The 13715-nt window shown below is 47.3% G+C and overlaps 1 protein-coding gene and 2 long non-coding RNA genes across 3 annotated transcripts; 1 reads left to right on the forward strand and 2 right to left on the reverse strand.

Moving 5' to 3' along the window:
- Positions 1-386: 386 nt before the first annotated feature.
- LOC120686914 lies at positions 387-1981 on the reverse strand. The gene is made up of 2 exons (XR_005680439.1): positions 1800-1981; positions 387-455 (listed from the first exon to the last, which is right to left on the reverse strand). It is a non-coding gene; the product is annotated as an uncharacterized LOC120686914 (long non-coding RNA).
- A 5054-nt stretch (positions 1982-7035) lies between these two features.
- Positions 7036-8449, forward strand: LOC120685385. Its single transcript, XR_005679537.1, has 3 exons — positions 7036-7114; positions 8280-8342; positions 8425-8449. It is a non-coding gene; the product is annotated as an uncharacterized LOC120685385 (long non-coding RNA).
- A 1423-nt stretch (positions 8450-9872) lies between these two features.
- LOC120686382 (serine/threonine-protein kinase-like protein CCR4) lies at positions 9873-13346 on the reverse strand. The gene has a single exon (XM_039968582.1). The coding sequence runs from the start codon at positions 12958-12960 to the stop codon at positions 10591-10593; it is 2370 nt and encodes a 789-aa protein (XP_039824516.1). The 5' UTR covers positions 12961-13346; the 3' UTR covers positions 9873-10590.
- Positions 13347-13715: the final 369 nt, after the last annotated feature.

Genomic DNA, 13715 nt, shown 5'->3' on the forward strand with positions numbered 1-13715 from the left:
CACTTTTGATATTCTTTATTCACATTTGTATTGTCGATACAACATATTTGTTTATGTCTTTTATTATGGTTGGTACTAAGTTCTTGATCAGATTGATACGGTCTTTTGCCCATTTCTATTTATGAATAATACATGACACAATTAGTACATAGTAGGAAATAAACAAACAATTAGTAAATGTGAATGACACAATGGGTAAATGTGATGATGGAACAATAATAATGCAAAAGAAAATAAAGTGTGAAAATAATTAGTTATTCTGAATGTCGTACTAATTGAATTTAGATAAAGGATATTTACTTATCTCATTTATTATTAAATGTATTGGCAGTAGTAATGCAATTATAATCATGTTGACAGAATTAATACATATGGTGGGTACATACCTTTTGGAATTTGATTGTTGCTTCTTTTGTACCTCTTTTCACTTTTAGTACTTTTTGTAGCTCTTTATCCTGCATGAATGATAGTGGTAAGAAATATATTTGTAAAAATTCTCAGATAGTCTTTTCACTACAAGAGGAATATCATATCATGGTTACTTAAACATTCCAACATGACACACATATATATCGGATAGAGAGCTACATCATGATACATAATTCTTTTAAGGAGGCTACATTGACAAATAAGCATGGGAGTAGTTGAAAGTTTCTGCGAAATAAGCCTCAGCTACAGTACAAATCAGCAGCCATAGGCCACGCCTTAAGATCTGAGCAGTCATTGCTCTCAAGGAGGACATACGTCATTCAGTTGATTCGAATAGGCGGTAGTTCCTACCACCCTCTCGCAATCCCAAACAGGCTGTCATTCACATGCTTTAGATATTTGTACTTCTTCATAGGCAATTTGTTGAGCACATGGTGTGCATCTGCTTTTACACTATGACAGGCACTATGAGCAGATGACGAACTTGACATCAGGTAAGTTACAGAGGGGAGAGGTGGGAGGCTTGAGGCTTCAGGTTTGGTTTGAAGAATTTTTGTTAGAAAAATAAACTTCAGCTGCAGTATTGTTAAGCTAAACCAGCTTGAGGTCCAACGTCAATGCCATTTGAACAGGACTATGGAACTTACGGTGCTAAGGGCTACACATTTTGTTGAAGGCAGAAAGGCAATGTGGCTGTGCAATGTGCCATGGCATTTGTTTGCTCTCACACCAAAGTAGAAACATGTCATGTGATTCATCCAACAAGCTAAATCCACATCAAAGATACAGCTGGAATTAATTGATAAAGCCAAATTCAACCCCGACCAACCTGAAGGTTCTCTCGAATGGCAATCTGGTTGCTCTCGCAGGAGCACTAGAGCAAGCACCAGGGCATGGAGTGAGGGTGCTGCCTAGCTTGCCTGGGGGAGGCTGCCGCATCCACTGGTTGGAGTGGGGGACGAGGCGCTAGGCCCCAGCCTCCAGGCACCAGTCCCCGGCGCTGACGCCCAGACAGCGTCCCCAAGAGCGGCGCCGCCGGGGAGGTGGAGGAAGGCGCGATGGGGGGAGGGGACGGATGAGGGAGGCTGGCGGGCGGAGGAGGGGCACCGCGTGGCGAGGGCTTGCCGGAGGCGCAGTGCCGGATGGCGCGGCGTGGAGGCGGCCACGACCGGCGAGGACAGTGCGACGCAGGAGGGGAGGAAGTGGCGCAGTGAGGAGCCCGCCGTGCTCGGCGAGCGCGACGCAGGAGGAGGGTGCGGTACGGCCGCTGGTGCACGGTTGCGAGGGTGGCGGCCGGCGTGATAGATTAGAGAGAGATGAGGGGGAAGAAAGCCACGAAGAATCGGAAAGGATTTCAGATACGCAGTTACCTGCTTATATGTGGAGTCAATGGATGGAGTCGATCGTGGGCGAAGATCGCAGAAGGGGCGCAGCGCAGGAGCGTTGGCTGGCTGGGGAGTTGTTTTTCGGAGTGATGCGGATAGAGCCAGAGATGAATCGATGAGGAAGTTAAGGGGGTGTGTGCTGCCGACAGGTATCGCGAAAGGTCGAGAATCTCCGACTCGACTCTACATGCTCTGTGCTTGATTTTGATCGTCGATGCAAGATCCGACGGTGCTAAAATAGCAGTGACGTGGCCCAATCTCCTGCTGGATCTCGTGGTGCTGCTTTCGTTCTTTAGAGATTATCGTACAGAGAATATAAGGTAGTGCTTTTTAAATGTGACTGGTATGATGTCCATCACCGTGTTGGTTTACAAAAAGATGATTTTGGATTCACTCTTGTGATTTTTTCTCGAAAAATACATACTGGAGAAAAGATGGAGCATGATCCATTTGTATTTTCTTCACAAGTGGAGCAAGTTTTCTATGTTGAAGACCTGAAAGCTAAAGGATGGAATGTGGTGGTGAGAGTAAAGCCACGAGATCTTTTTGACATGGGTGATGAACTATCATCAGATGGAACAGATTAAACGAGCATGTGCTTTCAGTTCCTTTAAGGCTCCTAGAATGAATAATTTGAGCATTTTTCTTTTGATTTAGCAAAGAATTTCAGCATGTTAAAGACATGCATGCATTGCTTATCTCAATGTTTATTAGATGATTCATAACCATCAGATTTTTTTTATGACCAGTACTGTCATATATGAAATGTCCCTCCCTATGATCTGTTTCTGTTGCACAGTAATGTGTATACCAGGGCAAAAGGCAGTGAATTATTTCTCAAATCTGAAGCTAGGAACAAACTATCATATCATGGCATATACTTTTTGGATGCGTAATGCACACATGACTTCAAGCAATCCATTGTTCAGTGTTCAAAGACACATTTCTTAGCATGTTTCCTATAATGTTCTGTTCTCGAGTTCGTGAATGATGTGCATTTGGCTTGGCAGTATGCTGTGCCAAATAAAGATTATGGCTGAACAGTAGCAGCTGGGAGGAGTGGAGGCATTCACATGAAGTCTGCCTGGATGTAGGCATAAACAAAATTAATCAACAAAAATAGGTCTTGAGGGAGGAATCGACCCTCGGACCTCTAGAAAATTACTGATTGAGGTTAGCCATTGAGCTAACAACCTATACTGGCCTATGGGCACTTTTAAAATTATTATAATGATATTTATCAAGATTTAAGAATACATAAAAGATCAAATGATACAGCTATATAACAATGGCTCCACAGCATGGGGCGAGAGGAGTATCACATTGACAAACTCGACCTCCTATGGCATGAGTTGGAGCAACAATGATAACGCAGAAGAGATATGTTAAGAGGAGAGAGCGTGATGGTGTACTAATAAAAGAAAAAAAAAGTTAAAATAAGGTGCGTTTCCGATCCATCCCTATATTTTAGTTCTTAACTCTATTATTTCCAACTTTCACATCAGTCAACCTAATCCCTTAGCTTTTGTTTGTAGTCAAACTAGTTCTTATGCTCATTCAAACTAGTTCTTGTGCTCATGTGGTATTTCTTGTTACTATGAGAATAATGCAAGTATCCTTTGTCATATTCACCTCGCCCCCCCCTCTCCCCGCCACCGCCCCGGCGCCACGACAGCCGGCGCTTGCGCTCTGACTCCACTGGTGCTTCCTCTTCCATTACCGTAGAGCGACCGGGCTCAGGCCTTGCCTCTCACGCGTCTTGTGCATGCTTTGCGCCTCCCGTCTCCCCGCGCCCCGCGTCCGAAATCACTTGCCATGGTTGACCTCACGGCTAAGAAGAGGCCGCGGTCGTGAAAATTATAGTAAATTCATATTGTTTAAGGTAAAGTACACTTTTTTGTGTTCACTAATAGGTGACCGGATTTGTTACAATTTAGAATCAGGCAATGCTTTTTCAAAACACGTGCATGCCACACGTGCATTTTACTACTCCCTTCGTTCCAAAATATAGCTACGTTCAAACTTTTTCAAAGTCAAATCTTTTCAACTTTGACTGCAACAAAGTAATTATAAAGATTAATAATATAAAAATTATGTTAGTAGATTTATTATGAAATCAACTATCATAATATGTAACATTTTCTATATAATTTTTTTATTTTTAGAGATATTTTTTGGTCAAAGTTCAAAAAGTTTGATTTTAGAAAAAGCTATAAATGTAAATATATTTTGGATGGAAGGAGTAGTATATAATAAAAGGATGGACAGCTTTTCAAAAAAGCATACATTTTCACAAAATAAAGAATTCACGGTAAATGGAGAGCAGCCACATTAGTGTTTTGTTTTTTTTTCCCGCGAGCCACCACTCCATCAGTTCTCTTCTGAATATTTTTTTTCATTTGCCGCCACAATTTTTCTTTCCTTCCCGCTTTTAATTTGGGAGGGAACAAGGATCTAACTTACAGTCCTTATCTCATCCCACGAACCCCTCCATCTCCCCGAAACCCCATCTCCCGCATCCTGCTCTCTCCTCTTCTCCATGCCCAGGGTGATCTGAACTCCATTCTCCGGTTGTATCTTCTCCATGCACAGGTGATCTCAATTTCGATTCTCCTTTTCCTCTTCTCTTGTTAAATCAATCTAGGGTTTCGGAATAGATTCCCAATGTGTCCAATCACGGTTTGTAGAATGCAGTGCGCATGAGCGATCTTGGGGCAGTCGTGGAGAGGGGACCCAAAGCCGAGGCGATGGCGATCCCCTACCCATATCTGCGCGACCCTCACCTCTGAACAACACATGCACAACAATCCCCACTTCGGCCCAACCTGTGCTCCTACCTAGATTGAGGAGTCTGCTTTCGTAGTTCAGATTGAATTAATCAGATGTTTTCTTAATCATAGACTAGTTAGTTGGTTGTTCCAGATTTTTTTTTTGCATCCTCATCCTTTACTTCTGCCGCATCTCCACATGAATCCCATCTCTGAAGTTGAACCATTAATCTCTGATATTTGTGTCACCACCATATAGATCGAGACATCTCTCTCTCTCTCTCTCTCTCTCTCTCTCTCTAGGCCAAATTTCTGCCGTGGTTGCTGTATCTATCATATCTGTTAGCTCACTTGGGAAGTAATTATGGCCATGAAAGACTGGGACGGGAAGTTATTTAGTTATGTGTGCTGGATGCTCATTTGTCTCCATATATACACCATTATAAATAATAAATGGTGCATCGGTTGACCTAGACCTGCAACATGCAAACCTAGTTTTTGTATTTTCTGTGGTATTAGACCAATGGTGGCAATGTTGTGTGTACGAAGTACTTGATTTAATTGGTTTTTGTTGCACACATTTCATATGGTTTCAGTTCTTAGTTATGATTGAAATTTTGTAACCAAGGTGTTTAACAGTCCTTTGGCAGGGTACAAGTTCTACTATCATTAATCCACTATTGATTCCTATTGTTTTTCTTTACCAAAGAAATTATGGCGAGAGGGCCTCTACGAGTTCGAAACTTGAACCTTGATGCTGCAGTACTCATGCAAGGGAATAATGCCTGCAATGAGCATGTCAACGAGGACAATTTACAGGGACCTCCAGTGGTTGATAATGCTTTACCTGGGTTGCCTAAGCCACCTGCAAGGCCTATTAAGATGATCTGTAAGTTTGACATATTTTGTTGCACACAACTATCTTTCCTTGATGTTTAACATTTAAGGATCATATTATGTTCCATGCATTAGGGCCAAATGGAGAGGTGCGACAAATTCTAGGGGATTTTAGAGTTTCAGATTTGTTGCGGTCACGTGGAGGAAAGGTAATGGTGGGGACTGATGAAAATGGGGTGCCAAATGAAAGATCAGCTTCTATTTTTGGTCAGTACCTTGGAGACCTGGCAATGAAACCAAACTTTGCACCATTGCACATTGAAAGATGGGACAGTAAACTATTGTGGTTATAAGCAGAGCATAATTAGAGATGTTGAGGTAAATCCCTATTGCCAATGTGATTCTTATGTTTGATATGGGTGCTACGTGCTAACATTTTGCTATTTCTATTGAAGGAGAAATTTATCTATCCTGCTGAAACAATACAACTTACGAGGGACTGGATCCTACGAACTGTTAACAATAGATGGAGAGCATTCAAATCTAAGTTGAGGAAACAATACTTCAATCCACAAGAAAGGTCCCTGGATGAAATAATGAAAGATAAGCCAGAAGATGTCAATGAACATCAATGGAGTGCTCTTGTTGGAATATGGTGTGAAGAAAAACATATGGTGAGCCTCAATATCTACCATTTATATTGTGTTCCAATACATGTGATATAGAAATTACAGATTTAGTTTACTATATTTGTAGCGATTATGTGCAAAGAACTCTCGGTGCACAAATGAACAGAAGAATCCACACACAACTGGAAGAAAAAGCCATGCTAGGCTGAAAAAGGAGATGGTGATACCTGCTCTCTTGTAAATTTTGTTGTTATATGACAATTTAAGAGGGTCTTCTAATTGACAATTATTGGAACTTCATCTTACCATGTTTTGTAGGAAGAACAAAAGAAAGGAAGGGTCCACAGGATTGAGTTATGGGATAAAGCTCATATGAAAAAGGATGGCAGATATGCTAATCGCAATGTGCAGATAGTAATAGTATTTTTCCTTTCTTATTATCTGCATTGAATCTAAAATTAATTTTGTAATTTAATGCCTCTGCATATGCTCATTTCAAGACGGATTACTAAAGATAGCACAAACTATTAGTTGACCAGTTACTACACACATGCCTCCCCATAGTCCTGCAAACTCGCATTAGCCATCTAATTTATAGGTTGCCTTGGCTGCTAGCTGCTGCTATGTCTTACTATCCCCATTAACTCTTCTTTAGGGCTCTCTAGCATTTTTGTTTTCAAAGCATGCATATCAAAATGTGGAGCTCATGCACAATGTCCTCATGTTCAACAGGATACCTCTTTTGAAGAACTAGCAAAACGGAAAGAGCAGAACAATGGCAATATTTCAGCTGAAGATTATGATGAGGTGTTTGATAATGTCATTGCTAAGGAATCAAAACCACGTGGGTACTATGATGATAAGTATTGGAGCCACATAAAGGTCTCTCAAGGTCTAGCTTTTATCAGGCAATCTGTGAATGAAGTCAATCACTCCGAAATAAAAAGGAGTGAAAAATCAGATGGAACACATGAGTGATAAGGTGGACCGCATAGATGCATTCTTGAAACAAAAGTTTCCTGGAGAGGATTGGATAACCAAAATGGTGGCATCAAAAAATGATAATGTAAGCACCTGTGCCATGTCTTTCCTTTGGAAGAGATGACTGAGATATATTTATGCACTATGTGCCATGTTTCATGTGTTGTCTTTATTCTTATTTTTTAAGTGATGTGCCCTATTTTTTTAGGTTGAAAGACTGCGTGACAATGATAACTAGTCTGATTCTAATGATAGTGATGAGCATGATTCTAATGACAACCATGAAGTATCCAGTGCTAATGCTCAGCCTCCCAAAACTACTGTGCAGGTGATGCAGTGTCTAATTCATTTAGTATTTTATCCACAACTATCAAATGTAAGATCTTGTTAATTGTTTTGAAACTATCATGGTTAATTACAACATGCAACCATCATGTTTGCAGAGTAATATTGAAGCCACTAAAACCAACAAGAGTTATGCTAATTCATCTTCACATGAGAGCATGGCTGCAAGGGTATGTTAGCACATATTCTATCATAGTATAGACCATGCCAATAACTTTTTACAATACTTTTTAAAGCATGCAACTGATCTGAACATTAATTGCAGCCTGTGTATATTGAGAATCGTAGTACAGGAAATAAGAGCTATGCAGGTTTAGCTTTACGTCGTGAGTACCTAACAAAACTAGTACAGGTATGTCCAGAGCATGACTTGAAGTAACTTGACAGTACAGCTTCCTATGGACAACAAAATTACATGTTGATGATTCATTTCTATTACAGGGATCTCAAAACAAAAAAGTAGCGGATCATAGTCGGCCAGTATCCATATGATTCTATTTGCATTGTTATTATTTTAAACAAATGTGGTTACATGTTCAGATAAATAATAGAATGCAATGTCTCCAATATGGTAGGAACAAAAGCAAGTCTATTTGATGTCAATGAGGCATGAAAACAAAGCTGTGGCCAAAGGAAATTTAGTGGCTACCGATAGCACACATGTGGTCGGTGGAAACATGCTTGGAAATGAATATGTCGCTGTTACTGTTCATGTTGTCAGTGACATTGGGGATGAGAATTTGCCTAGACCATTTGAAAATATTCACACAGTAAGAGATGCCATAGGCTATGTTATTGCTTGGCCAAAATCACGTGTAAGCTTATTTCCATACTGATCAAGTACACTCCAGTTGATTAATTTTACTAAATCTTGTTACTGATTTCAATGGTTCCATATTTTTTAGGTGAGAAGGCCTAAGATCTCAACTCCAAGACGTGCATGACAACTTGGTGATTTGCATTCTTCGGTTGTTCCCACAACCTATTATGCTTGATTCTTCGTCACTTTAAATTGTTATAATCTCCTCTCCTTTTTCTCTTACTTTGCAGACAAAAGATCTCATGGACTGAAGATGGTCGATCAGCTATTATACTGTTTTCTGTGTAAAGAAAACTCATGCATACCTAGGGATAGTTTCTAGATAGATTTATGCTGCTTGACAAATCATGCAAGCCTAAAATGACTGTGTATATACTTTATTTCGATGGATGTTTGATTGTATTAAATGCACTTGTTCGTAATACAAGTTTATTGCCTCTAGTGACTGCAATGGCCTTATGTTTTGTGGACCTATACTGAAATATTTATTGCAAATCTCCATGTTTGTCAAAAATTGTTTGAGGGTATATTCATTTTTAATACGAGCACAATATGCCAATGTATTAGCGTGGACCACTATTTCTAAACACTCAAGCACAACGTCTCTACATAAGTAGATACGGATGTAAACACAGTTCTAAAAGCACATCTATGTTTCTTAGCACGCAATAGAATGTCACTACATAATGTGTCTACATTGGTAGATGCGCAATGTAAATGCATGTACTAAAACATGTTTATATGTGTAGACACACATCTAGTGTAGCTACAAAGCGTCTCATCATTTCTAGACATGTTTAAACAAGCGTCTCTACAAATCTTGACACGGTCCATGCGGAGACACTGCAGATACACTTTGCTAAAACATATCTACACTCCATTAGAGATGAAGTAAAGCATAGCTATGACAAAATTAAAGCGTATCTATAGAGGTTTTTTCTTGTAGTGTAACAACTCGTACAATATTGAGAAAAAATCATCACATAGTTCTAAATTTTAGTCTTGAGGCGGTTGTCTCGCAAAACAACCACTTTGTTCTCTCTCCCCTCTCTCTCCACCACCTAATTAAAAATCCTATATGAACTCGCATGAGGCGATCTATGAGACCCGCTGATGTTCAGCAATGTACTTTTACCCCAAGACTGGCTTAGCTGCTCAATTCGTGGATAAATTCTCTGTCTAGTATAATACAATATCCATCCTACTCTATCCATAAAATCCGGGATCCTAGCTAGTATTCCATATGCATATATCCCAAAGCCTAGATACTTTCATACTTCATAGCCATTTTTACATTTCAGCCTATGCGTTAAATCGAATCCTAGCTATTAGGTAGGCAGAACTAATGGCGAAGGAAAAAGAATTCCTCTGTTCTGAATTGGAAACCGGTTATTAGCTACTAGCCCCGTTGCTACCATGTTCCAAAAAGCAACTGCAGTTCATGTGCCTGCCCAAAAGGTGATGGATGCAGTGCTCCCCCACTCCGAGCTGAATCCTGAACTGACAAGGCGATTAACAACTTCAGATTTGCACAAGTGAAAGCGTTTGCAGGAAAGCAAGAAAGATGAGCAAGCACTGGATGCAGGAAAAGATCCCTTTTGATCCTTTTGGCCGCAGCAATGCACATAACGAACCATCAACCATGTCAACATCACTAACCCTTTCAAGGATGCAATCATTCAATCAACCAATTCACATGTTTTTAAATATATCTGAGCCTTGGTGTTTATACAGTGCATGCTGTTCATTCTGTTGCAAGCGGAAGAAAAAATTCCGTTCAATGAATAACGGACATGAACAAGTCCTAGTAATCTTCATTGGGGAAAAAAATTGAAGCAATTGTAAATCGTGATCCTATTTTCTCAATCTCTGTCACTGATCTATCTATTCACATTGGTAAAGAATCTGGAAACCGCCGGAGAGGGAAATGCCGAAAGCAGAGACACAACGAATACACCAAGGGAGAAGAAAAGGGGAGAGAAAGAAAGAAAGAATGATCTTTCCCGTCGTCGTGCCGGGTCCCGTCAATTCGTTTCACCCGCACGACGGCCATGCCGGATCCGGTGCCGCGTCGCTGTGGAGAGGTTGTTCGCGAGTCAATCGGACCAAGGTTTGTCCCACGAAGAAGAAATCAGACCGTTGATTTCGCAGCGGCGCCGGGGAAGATGTCGGCGTCGGATCTGTGGCTTCTGATTCCCCTGTTGCTTGATTGCCTTTTTCCTTTTTTTTCTTGTCAATGGAGAAGCCATGGCCCAGGGACAGGACGATCTGGTGTCCCCAATGGCGACGCGCGTGCGTCGGTTTGCAGTTGGCGGGCACTAGGGCGCGTGAAGTGCCCGATGACGCGACGCGAACGGCTGCGTTCCGTCAGCAATGGCGACGGCGGCGGCGGCGGGCTAGTCGGTGTCGGTGAGGTCGAACTGGTCGGTGCCGGAGCGGGAGAGCACGGGGCGGCGGCCGGTGCCGGCGCGGGAGAGCGGGGCCGCGCCGCAGGCGGCGAGGGCGCGCTCCAGGGCGTCCACGACCTCGGTCATGGACGGGCGGTCGCACCCAATGGGGCCCACGCAGTCGGCCGCGAGGTAGCCCACGTAGGCCAGCGCCTCGGCCTCGTCGGGCGTGGGCGGCGGCAGGCGCGGGTCGAGGACCCGCGCGACGTCGTCGGCGAGGATGTGCGGCACGGCGAACTCGACGACGTTCTTGGGCGTCACGCTCTCGGCGTAGCGCTGCACGACGCGGCACCCGGACATGAGCTCCAGCAGCACCACGCCAAAGCTGTACACGTCGCTCTTGTCCGTCAGGTGCTGCAGCCGGTAGTACTCCGGGTCCATGTACCCCACCGTGCCGCCGGTGTAGAGCGGCTCCCGCGGGGTGCCGCTGCCGTCGCCGCAGGCGCCGGCGGCGGGGTCCAGCACGGAGGACAGCCCGAAGTCGGCGATCTTGGCCGTCCACGCGTCGTCGAGCAGGATGTTGGCGGACTTGACGTCGCGGTGGATGATCGGCGGCACGGCGTAGACGTGCATGTACTCGATGCCCCGCGCGGCGTCGAGCGCGATGGTGAGGCGGCCGCGCCACGACGCCACGGCGGGGGCCATGGGGGTGCGGCTGTGGAGCTGGTCGTGCAGCGTGCCGTTCGCCATGAACTCGTACACAAGCACGCGCTCGCCGGAGTCGGCGCAGCAGCCCAGCAGGCACACGATGTTCTTGTGGTTGGCGCGGGCCAGCGCGGTCAGCTCCGAGTTGAACGCCGTCTCGCGGTCGCGCCGCCGCGCCGGGCGCGCCGCCGAGCTCGACGCCTTGGCCGAGTCCTCGGCGCGCTTGATCGCCACCTCGCGCCCGTCGGAGAGCGTGCCGCGGTACACGGACCCGAAGCTCCCCGTCCCGATCCGGGACTCGTCGGAGAAGCCGTCCGTCGCGGCGTGGAGCATCTCCAGCGTGAAGTGCTCCACCACGCTGCCCGGGCCCTTGCTCCTGCTGGACCCGAGCCGCGGCGGGATCAGCGACTGCTGCACGTTGCCGGCGGCATCCTGCTCGTTCCTGCGGCGGCGGCGGCGGCGGCGGCGGCGGCACCAAAGGAGCACCGCGAACTGCAATGCCACCAGGAGCGCGAGGAGACCAGCCGCCCCCGCCGCGACGGCGATCCACACGGCCCTCCTGCTCCGGCCACCCTGCGACGCGTTGGGCACGGCGAGGTTGAACTGGAAGGCGCAGTCCATGCAGACGCAGCTCCCGGCGGGGCAGATGTTGGCGGAGCCCGCGAGGACGCCGCATTTGCAGGAGGACATGGGCGCGCAGGGGCCCGGCATGACGCGGCGGAAGACGAGGCGGTTGGTGTCGTTGAACTCGCGGCCGCCCCAGCAGACGAGGGAGTAGTTGGCCATGAGGACGCCGCAGAACGCCTTGCCCTGCGCCTTGACGTCGAGGTACTGCGCGCCGGCGAGGCTGCCCGGCGGCGAGGCGACGCCGCGGCCGAAGCAGCGGATGGTGCCGTTGGTGCGCAGGCCGCAGACGCCGTCCTCGCCCAATGCCAGCGCGGCGTACCCGGCGGCCGCGCCGCCGCCCGCGAGGCCCGGCCTCCCGCGGCCCCAGCACGTGAGCGCCCCCGCCGTGGAGAGCGCGCACGCGCGGGTGCCGCAGGCCGTCACCACGTCGTAGCTCCCGCCCGCCGGCGCTCCGGCGACGGCCGGGTCCGCCGTGTCGTTCCCGAAGCAGCGGATGGACGCCGCGTCCCGGAGGATGCCGCACACGAAGCCGTCCCCGACGGCCGCGGCGACGAAGCGGAGGTCCCCGGGGATGCCGAGCCCGCGCCACCGCCAGCAGTGGAGCTCCCCGCTGCGGAGCACCCCGCAGACGCGGTACTCCCCGGCGGCCAGCGCGCGGAGCGGCGGGCCGGAGTAGACCCGCTTGGCCCGGCCGCCGGCGCCGGGCGACAGGTCCCACCAGCGCATGTCGACGGCGTCGGCGCGCTCCCCGGACGGCCCCACGGCGCAGAGGAAGTCCTCCCCGCCCGCCAGCGCCGCGAAGGGGTGCGACGACGGGTAAGTCTCCTGGCGCGCGTGGTCGCCGCCCGCCGCCGTGCAGTTGAGGTCCGCCAGCAGCGGCGAGGACGGCGACGGCAGGAGGCCGCACACTATGGTCGCGTCGCCCGCCCGTGCCAGCGCGAAGGTCGAGAGCGCGGACGCCGCCGCGGGCCGCCACCGAGCGAGCAGGGGCAGGAGGAGGAACACGGAGAGGAAGCCATGGAGCAACCGGCGCTGCGGCGGCGGCATGGGAGCGCGCAGCGGCGTGCGGGGCGGGAGCGGGGGAGGGGGAGCGGCAGGTGGGGGGACATGGTAAGGCGGGAGCCGGGACAGGTGTGGCCGCGTCAGGTGGTGGATTTGGTGAGTGGCATGCTCTGGCCTCTGGCTGCTCAGCTCAACCGCCCGCCCTTGTCACTCCGCTGCTCTGCTCATCCCCACTCCTTCACCGGCTGCATCCATCCATCAAGATGAAGCGATCGAGCTGCAGTGATCAGTGGGTGACGTTGGCGATTAGCGTCGGTAATTGGTTACTAAATTGGCGACGATTAGGGCAGGACAAGATTGCGGTGTCAGGCGGCGCATGTGGCAGGGGATCGCGGCTTGCTTCCGGTGGGATGCGCGCGGATCTGGGAAAACAACTGGGCACCCGCCGGTCAGGTTACGAATTCTCAGGTTACTGTTGCAGGGAGGTCATTCGGGCTCTGGATAGTGGATTTGGTCATGTTTGGCTAAAAACCGCGATATTTTTCACCAAGGAATGTTACATGTATAGCGTATTAAATGAAATTTATTTGTAAAAATTTTCACAGATAGATGCAAGTTTGCGAGTCGAATCTAATAAGCTTAATTAGTTCATGTTTAGATGCAGTAATATTACAATAATGATGCTCTAATCATTTTCTAATCGTACAATCAAAGGTCTCAGTTAAATACGGTAACTGCTACAGTACCATGATTGTGGAAGCGGTTCTGTAATTAGATTTCATTTAATATCTCTAATTAGT

Source organism: Panicum virgatum, chromosome 8N (genome assembly GCF_016808335.1).
Source record: "Panicum virgatum strain AP13 chromosome 8N, P.virgatum_v5, whole genome shotgun sequence".
NCBI classification, from domain to species: domain Eukaryota; kingdom Viridiplantae; phylum Streptophyta; class Magnoliopsida; order Poales; family Poaceae; genus Panicum; species Panicum virgatum.

What these genes read in the sequence shown, in the direction of transcription:
- LOC120686382 (XM_039968582.1), bottom strand. Translation starts at nt 12,960, where the DNA reads ATGCCGCCGCCGCAGCGCCGGTTGCTCCATGGCTTCCTCTCCGTGTTC.